The sequence below is a fragment of the Sorex fumeus genome, unplaced genomic scaffold (assembly GCF_029834395.1).
Source record: "Sorex fumeus unplaced genomic scaffold, SorFum_2.1 ptg000006l, whole genome shotgun sequence".
Classification (NCBI taxonomy): domain Eukaryota; kingdom Metazoa; phylum Chordata; class Mammalia; order Eulipotyphla; family Soricidae; genus Sorex; species Sorex fumeus.
The window spans coordinates 39,093,458-39,106,266 of NW_026606063.1; the positions used below are offsets into that span (position 1 = coordinate 39,093,458).

Genomic DNA, 12,809 nt, shown 5'->3' on the forward strand with positions numbered 1-12,809 from the left:
GTTAAAGAAGGCAGAGGACAAAGTGGGAAAAATACAAAACAAGGTGAATTATTTGAATTGATGTTAAGAATAAAATACACATTCTAGAGTATAAAAATACAAAATTTATAATGAAATATCAGGTAAGGTTTTAAAGATCTTTGACATAAATTAACAGATACAGCAAAGCATGAACTCATAAATAAAACTATAGAAAATGATTAATTATATTAAAAATTACCATTATTTTGATTTTGGCCCATACATGCCTGGCAATGCTTATGAAATATTCCTAACTTTGTGCTCAGGGATCACTCCTGGGGATACTCAAGGGACCATATGCAGTGTCAGGTATTGAATTGGGGTTAACCCTTGCAAGTAAGCATGTTAGCTTTTATACTGTCTCTCTGTCTCCCAGGTTTTTTTTTTTTAATTTTAGAAACTGTCACTGTCACTGTCCTCCCATTGTTCATCGATTTGCTCGAGTGGGCCCAGTAACGTCTCCATTGGAGACTTTGTTGTTACTGTGTTTGGCATATCAAATACTCGGTAGCTTGCCGGGCTTTCCAAGAGGGGCAGAGGAATCGAACTCGGGTCGGCCATGTTGGCTGCGTGCAAGGCAAACGCCCTACCGCTGTGCTATCGCTCCAGCCCAACTTTAGAAACTGAATGGGGCATAAAAGAGAACTTGACATGCGTGTGTGTGTGTGTGTGTGTGTGTTCATGTGTGCATGTGTGTGGGTGGGTGCATGCGTGCGTGCGTGTGTATGTGTGTATAACTTAGGGTTCCAGAAGGTGGAGAGACAGTAAAACTGGTATGGATGCAATAATTAAAGAAATAATGCTTGAGAATTTTCCGTTTCTGAGATATAAGTTCATTTTCCCCCAAGATCCTTTTTCTCTAGCTTCTAATCTGCAGAACAGTCCCAGACGTTTGTTTATGCCTCATCTTCATTGTTTCACTCTCTCTCAGCTTTCATGGGTGTGAAGCATAGAGCTTCTCACACCTTTGATCTGACCTTCTCACTGTTTACATTAGGCATATCTGACACTCCTTGGCTACTTGGTGAAATCTTTTGTAAGTCTTCAGTGGGATTAATCAAAATCAACTCATTTCATATCATGTGAATTTCTTTCAGAATGTGAATTTTCTCTTAATGCTTCCATTCTCTCTTTCATACTTTCATTTCTCTACCATCCTCTCTAACTTAAGAATTTGCTTTTGTTGTCTTAAATCATCCTAGTGTAGATCTTAAGAAATTACAAATAGCCATATAGTTTAGAAACATCTTTAGTTTACATAGTACATGCTGAAACACACACAAAAAAGTATATAATTAGTATATATATTGAAATGTCATTTTTATACCATTTTGTTATAAAAATGTTACTAAAGTAAGACTTTAGAAAAGATTCAACCTCACAAAGTAATCAGAAACATATATAATAATATATATAATATTTACTTGTTTGGGGGTACCACCAACAGTGCTCAGGGTTTATTCTTGGCTCTGCATTGAGGAATGACTCCTGGTGAGCTTAATGAACTACTCTTTGGAATGGCCGGATCAAACCCTGGTTAGCAGTGTACAAGACAAGTCCTCTATCCACTGTACTATCTCTCCGGCCCAAGTATTTCTTATCTAATTGGAAAAAATTATAATGACTCAGTGATGGTGATTATGCAGTTATGCGATATCTCAGAAATATCTCTGGATGTTATTAATCACATATTAGGATATATCACAGGCAAAAGCAGCTTATAGTTAATATTTGGGAATCTGATTTCTGTGCTTCTCTTCATATGTACACATAGTCATATACCAAAATCTTATATGCCTCATCCTAGTATATTCATTAATTTTAAAGTATTATCCAAAACATATAAAAAGGATATACACATAAAAATTTATGGCATACATATTAAAATTTTTATTGTGGTATTTATTATTTAAAGACTGATATTAAGGGGTCAGGAAGATAATATAGGGCTAAGTATTTACTTGCCTTGCATGTGACCAATCCTAGTTGTAATCCCCAGTACCATGTATGGTCCTTCCACACATCTTCAGGGATCACTCATGAGCACAGAACCAGAAATAATGCCTGAACATTGCTGCAATATGACCCCAAAACTAAATAAATACATCCTGATACTTTTGTAGAAGACTATTGTTCAGTGAGGCATACAAGAGCAAAATATTATAACCGAGATTATAATCATGACCTTTTCATGATTTCATACACTATTTAAGTAAATTTATAGTACTCAATTGCCTACTCTTTAAAATAGTAAACAAGAAAAGAAAAAAAATGAAAACAAGAACAAGTCTCTAACAACAGGAGAATTTACAAATTAATTGTTGTACACTTCTAAAATGGAATGCTCTGAAATAAAGGAATAACCCTACAGCCACATACTTTACATGTTAAAATCTCATTCATACTATCATTGAACTTTTTGCTCCTAAAAAAAATAAGTTTCAAAAGGAAATATTCTCTTAGAAAGTTTCCAAATATATTGCAATGCATAATATATTGTTTGTTTATACTTGTTTTAATATATATGTTTTTAGTTGAGATAGCATATTGAACACCATTAATGGTAGAGGAAGGTTAAGGAATCACAGATTACTTTTTTAATATGTAGTGGTACTTATATTTTCCAGGTAATTCTATATATCTTCTTGTGTACCTGAAACGTTTCATAATTCAAAGGAAGAAGAATCCACCAACTAATTTGAAAACTAGGACTTTAAAAACATATTTAGACACATATACGTATGTACATGTATCCATATGTAAAGAGAGAGAGAGAGACAGAAAGTGGATATGTTCATATAAAGTATAACTTAGACCTGGAATTGAAATGTAATTCATCAAATGTAGAGTGTTTGAATCTTTTAAAGAAGTAATAAAACATAATAAAATATTAATTTTAAAATAAGTATTATAAAAGTTTGTGTTCTTTAACATCAGTGTTCATTTTCTAAAATAAAAAATAAAATTTATCCTTCTATAACATAATATGAGATTAACACCCAAGGATAGTAGAGACAAGGGCCGGAAGGTTGCTGCTCCTTGATTGGAAGCCTGTCTCATAAGCTGGGGGAGAAGGTAGCTGGGATAGAGAAGGGATCACTAACTAAGTCAGTGATGGTTGGAGGAATCATTTGGGATGGGAGATGCGTGCTGAAAGTAGATAAAGGACTGAATATGATGGCATCTCAGTTCTGTATTGCAAACTGTAATGCCCAACAGTAGAGAGAGAATAAGAAGGAAATTGTCATAGAGGCAGGGAGTAGGGTGAGGTGAGGTTGCAGGAGGGATACTGAGGACATTAGTGGTGGAAAATGTACGCTGATGGAGAGATGGGTGTTCGATCATTGTATGACTGAAACTCAGTCATGAAAGCTTTGTAACTATAAAACATAAATAAATTTATCCTTATATTTTTCCAGGAAACTTGTATTATACCATATTTCCCCTTCTTTTGGTGGGAGGAGTTGGGCTGCACCCAGCAGTACTCGGGCTATTCCTGGCTATATGCTCAGGAGTGACTCCAGTTGTCCTTGAGGGGATGGTATGTGGTGTCTGGAATTTGAACCAGGGTCAGAAGAATACAAGGCAAGCATTTTAATACGTCTGCTTTTGCTCCAGCCTCCACTTTATTCATTTTATATGTGCTAAACGATAAGGCAGAAGAGACTATGTTCCTAGTTAAGTTGTAGATTGTTAACATTTTCTTTTCAGTATTATGATAGGGCGCTGGAGAACTAGTACAGTGAGTAGGGAGTTTGCCTAGGTTCAATGCTGAGCATCTCATCTGTTCCCCCTAGCACTGCTAGGATTAATTCCTGAGCACAAAAACAGGAGTAACCCCTGAGCATTCCCCAGTGTGACCTGCCAAAACAAACAAAAGAATTCTGGTAGTTTGGGAAGGAAATCTTGTAATTTATTCCCTTTTAAAAAAATATTAAGTTCAGTTAATTTTTAATACTGTTCATGGTTGACTTCGGGAAAAAAATGCTTATTAATTAAAATAGCTGAAGTTGCTGACTCTTAGCTTAAAGCTGTAAACTGTCATGATGGAGCGGATATTGAAGATGATTGCTGTAAAGTCCGAGGTTATTTTCCTTTGCTTATTTCATGAAAGAACCTTAAGGAAATTACTAATTTAAAAATAAACCATTTAATTTTTTGTTGGAATTTCATTTGCATCGACTAATGTAAGAATATATACTCTTGTATTTCAGGGCAAGGTGGCCCAGACCGCATGCATGTCAGCTTGCAAGCACTTATCCACATCCTTGATGCAGCTTTTGCTGGAGGCTGAAGTACGGCAGCTCACTTTGGGAGCATTGCAGCAGTTCAACCTGGATGTCAGAGAATGTGAACGTAAGACAGTGCTTGTTTGTTTCACCTTCGTGTGCACAATCTATGCAGCTCTTTCTGATTGCATCAAAGAATACACAGATGACACAGTTCATTTATAGGATGTCTAAAAGTAGAATCTTTAGCAATTTGAACCCTCAAAGGTATCTAAGTCCATATCTGGAACAGAGACATCCCTGGTAACAAGGAAGTCTGTGATCTAGAAAGTGACACAAAGCAGACATGCATTTAATAGTCACTAGAGAAAACCTGACAAGGCTAAAGATTTTTTTTTTAAGGCTGTTGCCAGATTCTCCTTTTTGTTATGTTTTTAACTATTTTTACATCTTTTCTGCAAACTTTTCTTAAGTCTGAAGAACAAATGGTATGTGCATGTGTCAATCAGAAATGCTTTCTATTACAGGAAACAAAGCTTTAAACTTTTTTGGTTTTGGAGTCACATCTAGCTGTTCTCGGGGCTTTTTCCTAGCTCCATACTCAGGAAACACTCCTGGCTAGGCTTGGGGGACCATCTGGGATGCCAGGGAATGGACCCTAGTCCACCATGTATAAGGCAAATGCCCTAACCACTGTACTTTTGCTCCAGCTCCAGCTTTTCACATTTAACCTAAAGATAGTATTAATAAATAGGTTTTTATTTTTCTCATTAATAACTAATAAGCTATTAATTTAGGAGCTCAGTGACATTCATCAGAGACTTTTGATCCCTCCACTCTTCCATACTTAGAATATGGCCTTCTCATAGACATATGAATTCTCATATATATAACTAAAGAGATCCACATTAAAGTCACGGAAATAATGGCAACCCTCAACTATTTCTTTTACATATTAGCATTACATCCCTTTTACTTGTAGCACTGTCCTCCTGTTCTTCGTCGATTTGCTTGAGTGGGCACCAGTAACGTCTCCATTGTGAGACTTTTTGTTACTGTTTTTTGGCATATCAAATATGCCACGGGGAGCTTGCCAGGCTCTGCCATGTGGGCCGGATACTCTCGGTAGCTTGCCAGGATCTCCGAGAGGGATGGAGGAATCGAACCCAGTTTGGCCAGGTGCAAGGCAAACGCCCTACCCCCTGTGCTATTGCTTACTTATTTCTTTTACTTGATCACTTGATATCCTGTTACTCATCAATTTGCTTGAGCAGGCGCTGGTAATGTCTCCATTCATCCCTGTTGTGTGCTAGCGTAGCGCAATGGCATCTGCTCATTCTAGGAACACAAAGAGCCTCAAACCGATTGTTAAGGGTCTTGACGAAGAAGTCTAACCATCTCATAGATGGGGAGGCACGTGATCTTTTGACGACCCGTGGAATCCAGTCGGTAATGGCTCTAGTCCGGCAATCATCTTCAAATCTCATTACGTGTCCAGCCCATCTGATTTGCGATGGCTTGGCAAACGAGACAGTGTCCCTGATTCTTGAGCATTGACGGAGGTCAGAACTCCGGATTCTTTCTCTCATTTGAGTGAAGCGTGATACTCCAAGCATAGCTCTTTTGATTCCTCTTTGAGAGACCCGAACAGCGTTCTCATCTGTTTTCGTAGGGCCTAGGTCTCTGAGGCATATGTTAATGCAGGAAGAACAGTGGAATAGAATAGATGTGCTCGGAGCTGGAGTTTATTTGTCCTCTTAATTATTTCTTCGACGCTCTTAAAGGCATTCCAAGCTGCTCTCTTCCTCCTGTGCAACTCAGGTGCCAGGTCATTCATCATGTTGACTTCTCGACCTAGGTACACATAACTGTTGCATTCGGAAATGGTCATTCCATTGAGAGCGAATGGAACGTCAGGAACAAGACTGTTTCTCATGAACATTGTCTTTGTGAGATTCAGCTGTAATCCAACCTTTCCACACTCATGATTGAAGTCGGTCAGTATTTGTGCCACTTGGTTGATGTTTGGTGTTATTATAACGATGTAATCAGCAAAACGGAGGTGGTGTAGTTGCCGACCATCTATCTTCACTCCCATTCCTTCCCATTCCAGTCATCGCATGACGTTCTCAAGGGTGGCACTGAAGAGTTTCAGTGAAATAGTATCACCCTGCGGAACCCCTCTCTTGACATCGATGATCACTTCTTTGTAGAGTGGTAAGGTCCTGGTAGTGAATCTGTAATACAGCTCACAGAGGATCCTGATGTATTGAGTTTGAACGCCCTGATTGGCTAGGGCTTCGATGACTGCTTCCCTCTCAACAGAATCAAAGGCCTTCTTTAAATCAATGAACGTTAGACAGAACGGCATCTTGAACTCCCGAGAAACCTCAATGAGCTTGGTTACCGTGTGGATATGGTTGATGGTGCTGTAACCTTTTCGGAATCCGGCTTGCTTGCATGGTTGTCCTTTATCTAGTGTTCTGCCAATCCTATTCATGATGACTTGAGTGAACAGCTTGTAGATGACAAGACAATAGGCAGATTGGGCGATAGTTGCCAATATCGTGGATGTCTCCCTTCTTGTGTAGTAGTATAGTACTGCTGGTTTTCCACTGGAACCGAACCATGCATTCAGACAGGTAGTGTGTGAAGAGCCGAGCCAGTGTATTGATGAGTATTGACGGTAGGTTCTTCAAGTGTTTAGGTCTGACCTTGTCTGGGCCAGGTGCTCTTTGTTTCTTTACCAATGAGATGACGTGTCAGATTTCGGAAGGGAGAACGTTGGGAACGACATATTCATCCTGCGGAATTTGGTATGTGGGCAAGTGGACGTGGCTATTAAGGAGATCTCAGTAGAAGTCATGAATAATCTTCTCCATTGCCCTTCTGGAAGATGTGATACATTGAATTCCAGGAGCTTGGTGTTATAATCTCTGGATCCTGGCCATTGATGGAGTTACACGGCAGTTGGTGGGTGTAACTGTCTAGCTACTGGAAGGCCCAGTCCTGAACTGAGCAGGCTTGGAGATCTCAGCCCCGGGTCCTGCACACTGGATTCCTCTGCTGGTTCCTTCATGCGTGAGCCTTAACCAAGTGTGTAGAGAGTAGTCTCAGCATAGCTTTGGCTGGTTCCCAGAGGTCTTCAGCTGTCGAGCCCTGGTGAGGACAGTCAGGCATGGGGGTAGGAGACTCTGCTTTGTTTTCTTCTGGGAGCTTGGTGTTATAGTTTTATCTTTTACTTAGCAGTATTAATAATGTTTATTATTATTACAGAAGCCTTCTAAGCAGTGCTCAGGGTTGGGCTCAATGGCTCATTGCTAGGACCCTTGAATGAGGTGCTTCTTGAGTCTTGCCATGTCAGGGACCAAGAGAGCTACCCCAGTGGTGTATGGGGGTCATATGGTGCTACAGACTAAACAGGGATCTGGCACATGCAAAGCAAGCACTTCTAAGCCCTGTGCTATCTCCCTAGGCTGCCTATTCCTTTTATTTGGAAAATAAAATCTTTTCAGGACAAAGGCTTGCAAATAACCTTTTATTTCTTACTGGTCAGATACATTTGTATGGTTATCTAGATCTAAGGAAGGTTGGGAGATTGTGTATCAGGTAAAGTGAAAGAAAACTATGTAATTGCCATAACTGAATCATCATGAATCATCCACTCAGAGCTGAACTGAAAAATAGGCTTTGCTTGTGAGGGGGAAGAAGAATGGTGTTGTGATGTTCATCATCCTGTCAGCAAGAAAGTGAGCAAAATTAATATGACTCCTGCCATCTTTTTTTCTGATTCTGTAAAAATCAAAAATAGGGAAAATTTTATGTGCTAGCATTCTTGCCCTATCTTATTTTTATTTGGAGGGGGGCACAGCCAACAGTGCTCAGGGCTTATCTCGGGCTCTGTACTCAGTGATTACTCAAGGTAGGCTTGAGGGGACCATTGAGGGTGCCAGGGATTGAACTGGGTTGGAAAGGCAGGTGCCCAACCCGCTGTATTATCTCTCCAGCCCCCTTATTTGCTCTTGATTGACTTTCGATAGTTGGAAAATAAGATTTTATTGACTGTGCTATTTTTTTTCTTTTGGATTTTTGACCTCACCTGATGTTATTCAGAAATTACAGGCTGAAGCGATAGCACAGCAGTAGGGCGTCTGCCTTGCATGCAGCCAACATGGCCAACCCGAGTTCGATTCCTCCGCCCCTCTCGGAGAGCCTGGCAAGCTATCGAGAGTATCTCGCCCGCACGGCAGAGCCTGGCAAGCTACCCGTGATGTATTCGATATGCCAAACACAGTAACAACAAAGTCTCCAATGGAGACGTTACTGGGCCTGCTCGAGCAAATCGATGAACAACGGGAGGACAGTGACAGTGACAGTGACTCTGATGGGGCTAAGGGGGCCTATTGAGTACCAGGGATTAAACTCGGGCTGGCTGTGTGCAAGGCAAGTCCCTTGTCTGCTAGAGTATCACTCCTGTCCCCCTGGCTATGCCATTTTTAATGTAAAAAATATTATTAATAGAGGCTTCCAGTTCCAGCCATCACTTACAAACAGGTATCAAAGCTACCTTTGCTCTGTAAACAACTAAAAACTAGATAAATTAACTGTATGAAGCAATTTTTTTATGTATTGGACAGCAGTGGGCTCTAATCCTTCAGAGATGAGATTTGTAAGTTTGACATTCAGTATCACTTTTTCTCTTGGGATACTTTCCAAATAGCATAGGAAAGTAGACCCTAAATAAAACCAAGTTTTCACACAGGGAAAAATAAAAGGGAGGGAGAGAGATTGGCCTATTGGGCAGGTCAGGCAGGAAGCTTGTTTAGTGATATACCAAAGAAAGGCATTGTTGAATGAAGTAGTTCTAGAGTTCTACACTGGACTGCCTTGCCTAGTTTAAGGTGAAATGTTGCGAGATTTAGAGAATGACCACTGAGAATTGTTGGACAGCAATGCTAGAGGTCAGAATACCAGAAGACAAAAGGGTCAGGGTGGGAAAGGAACATTTTATGCAGAAGGTGTGGCCTTATTAGTGCTATTTAGACTCTCGAGTAAGAAATACTTTAACCGAGTCTAATAATATTACTTCTCAAGATAAAGATTATCTACTAACGAAACAACTACCTGCCCTCAAAACACTCAATAGATTTTTTTACTTTATTCATTTTTGTTTGTTATTTGGTTTGGAGTCACACCTGGCTGTGCTCAGGGCTTACCTGGCTCTGTGCTCAGAAATCACTCCTGGTGGGACTCAGGAGACCATATAGAGTGCCAGAGATTCAACCTGGGTCTGCCACTTGCAAGTCTAGTGCTCTACCCACTGTAGTATCTTCCCAGCCTCCGGAAAAAACTTTGAAAAAAGAGGATCACAAAAAGAATTTTATATTCTCAGTCACATAGCTTCCAAATTTTAGAGCATAAAACAGAAACTTTGATATGCAAAAAAAAAGAAAAAAAGAAACCTAGAAAATGTGACCCATAGCAGAAGGGGGAAAAAGGTTGGAGAAATAGACCCTCTTATGATACAAATGTTGAAAATAGCAGATAGGGCCTAAGTAGAATAAATAAATAAATAAATAACTGTAGAAAACTGAGGATATGCTCATTCAAAAGACAAAATGAATGTGTGTAGCTGTAGCTAGAATTTTTTCCAGTCTTAATGGAAAGTACCAATCCACCAATTCAATAAAAAGCACAATAAATCTTTATTAGGATAAACATGAAGTCACACCCAACATACTATAGAAAGAAAGAGGAAATCTTAAAAACACCCAGAGAAGAAATACACTTTATATAAGCAAGAAAAGTATCAATTATTGCTAATACCCACAATAGAAATAGTATAACCAGAAGATAGTAGACCATCCTCTCTCTCTCTCTCTCTCTTTCTCTCTCTCTCTCTTTCTCTCTCTCTCTCTTTCCCTATTTCTATCTATCTATCTGTATATGTGTGTGTGTGTCTTTCTCTGTGGAGGAGGAAAGCCTGCCAATCTAAAACTGTATTTTGTGAAAAAAAATTTTAATTAAGGTAAATCAGGGACTTGTACCACAACACCTATAAAAAAAGAAGTTTTTCAAGTTGAAAGGCAATGATTCATTTCAAGTTGAAATGTCAGCTCAGAATTGTGGGACTGACTGCATTGTTCAAAGATGTCTACATTTTATTCTAGAACCTTGACACTATCTGATTATAAAATAATTCTCTTTCGCTTGAATCTGGCCACTTTTGTGACTTGATTGTAACCAGTAGAGCATGGCAGGAGTGACCTTTGTGACTTCTGTAGCTAGATCATAAAAGAAAATGCATGTCCCCCTACTCAGGGGTCCCCCTATTGTGAAGAAACTGAATCTAAGTTAGTGGAGAAACCACCTGGAAAAGTCCTGGTGCTTGACATTTAAAATTTTACATACAGTTTTCTTCCATTTTTTTCTTAGATTTTGTTCAGACCTGCCTTTGATTTTACTTGGAATTGGTTGGGTCTTTTTTTTTTTTTTTGGCTTGACTCAAGAATATAGGGCAGTTTTTTTTTGTTTGTTTTGGACTTATGTAACCCCAAATCTAAAGCTGTCACTGTCTTCCCATTGTTCATCGATTTGCTGGAGTGGACCCAGTAACATTGTGAGACTTGTTACTGTGTTTGGCATATTGAATACCTTACGGGGAGTTTGCCAGGCTTTGTCGTGTAGGCGAGATACACTCAGTAGCTTGCCGGTCTCTCCGAGAGGGGCAGAAGAATCGAACTTGGGTAGCCATGTTGGCTGCGTGCAAGGCAAACGCCCTACTCTACCCACTATGCTATCGCTCCAGCCCAAATTTAAAGCAGTGTCCTTTAATTCTACCCCATGCCCCACTACCTGGAGATTTCACCTCCAACTAGTGGGAGCGTAAACTATGGATGCCCAGAGTAGAAGCAGAGCTCCAAAATCATTCTGCCCATTTATTTCTGGTGGGTCTCAGCTCTTGGTAGCTGTTGCCTGTATGTGCATGGCACCTTCATACTTAAGGGGACCTTTCCCAAGTCATTTTCCCCAGGTGCTTACTTTTGCAGCTGCCTCTTCTATGGTCCTTAGCCCTCCAAATATTAGTTGCCTTGGTATGCTGGACAACAACCTGTTACTTTTCAGCTCAGCCTAACATGCTTTGTCTGGATTGCCTCCCCTTGTCTACTTTCTTTTTTTTTTTTTTTTTTTTTTTTTGCTTTTTGTGTCATACCCAGCTATGCTCAGGGGCTACTCCTGGCTTTGCACTCAGGAATCACTCCTGGCGGTGCTGGGGGACCATATGGGATGCTGGGAATTAAACCCAGGTCGGCTGCGTGCAAGGCAAATGCCCTACCTGCTGAGCTATTGCTCCAGCCACCATTGCCTACTTTTTTTTTCAGTTTTCAGGATTTTATGGATTCTATTCCAGTCTTTTTTTTTTTAATTTATTTATTTATTTTGAATACCCATCCCTCCACCAGTGACCATTTCCCACCACCACGGATCCCAGCATCCCTCCCAACCCCCACCCCACCCCCATCCCACCCTGCCTCTGTGGCAGGGCATTCCCTTTTGTTCTCTCTCTCCTATTGGGTGTTGTGGTTTGTATAAGAGTTAAGCCTGATTTTCAAGGAGAAACGTTGGATGATTTACTTTCCATTGATCACTTTGTATATAGGGAGATGTTGCACAGCCGTGGGGTTTGGAGTAAGGGTCCTGGTTCCCGCATACTCGAGCTATGCTTGTAGAGGCTCATGGTCACCGGGGTTCCATCTGGAGGAGGCGGGATGCGGCACCTACCCCATCTGGGACTTCCTGGTGATCTCGGCTCTTTTTGGGACCTGGTGCATTCTCCGGGAGCTGTGGAGCCGCCCAGCGGCCTTTCCTCTCTGCGGCTGTGTGCTCCATTGCCTACTTTCTAGCTCAACCCTCAAACTGCCTGGAGGTTGTGCACCTGATTGGTTTTCTGCCTTTCAGGAATCACTGTCCTGTCTCAGTGTCTGGTACCAAAAAAATTCCCAAAATGCTTTGTCCAGTTTTCTCTTCTTCAATGCTTATTTTATAGTTTTTCTTCAAGAAATGTCTTTCTGTGTGTGTGGGTTTTTTTTGGGGGGGGGGGGAGTACAAAAAGAAAATAAAAATCACCACAATCATTTAGAAAGAAGGACAATTCCAGGGATTATATCCAAATATGAAGATACTATCTAACAACCACAGGATTATTTCTATAAGATATCCACCAGATTCCTTGCATGTAGTTAACCAAAATTATATATACATGCCTCTGTGTTAACCTGTTATTTACCAGGAATTCCCCTGATAAAACAATGATTGTCTGGACAGATCAAGACTGCTTTTTAATGTTGTGTATGAAGTTACCCTACATATACTGCTATAAAAAAAAAAGGAGAGAGAGAAGAAAGAGCTTTGAAGTAAGGCACCTAGTGTTATTAGGCACAAAACCTGATGAAAGATCTTGAGTGACTACACTTTTGATCGGGCTAGAGAGCTAACATATATAAGCCTCCAGGAGCAGCATGATGATCTGAGAGAAGCATCAATGATCAAGGAAAATGC

At 40.2% G+C, this 12,809-nt stretch overlaps 1 protein-coding gene across 1 annotated transcript in view; it reads left to right on the forward strand.

Annotated features, from left to right (window-relative positions):
• Positions 1-12,809, forward strand: part of EXOC6B (exocyst complex component 6B) — a 598,998-nt gene that overhangs the window by 420,153 nt on the left and 166,036 nt on the right. The window contains exon 19 of the mRNA XM_056129778.1: positions 4,236-4,377. Coding sequence (XP_055985753.1) covers positions 4,236-4,377 — 142 coding nt within the window. The remainder of the gene's footprint in view (positions 1-4,235; positions 4,378-12,809) is intronic.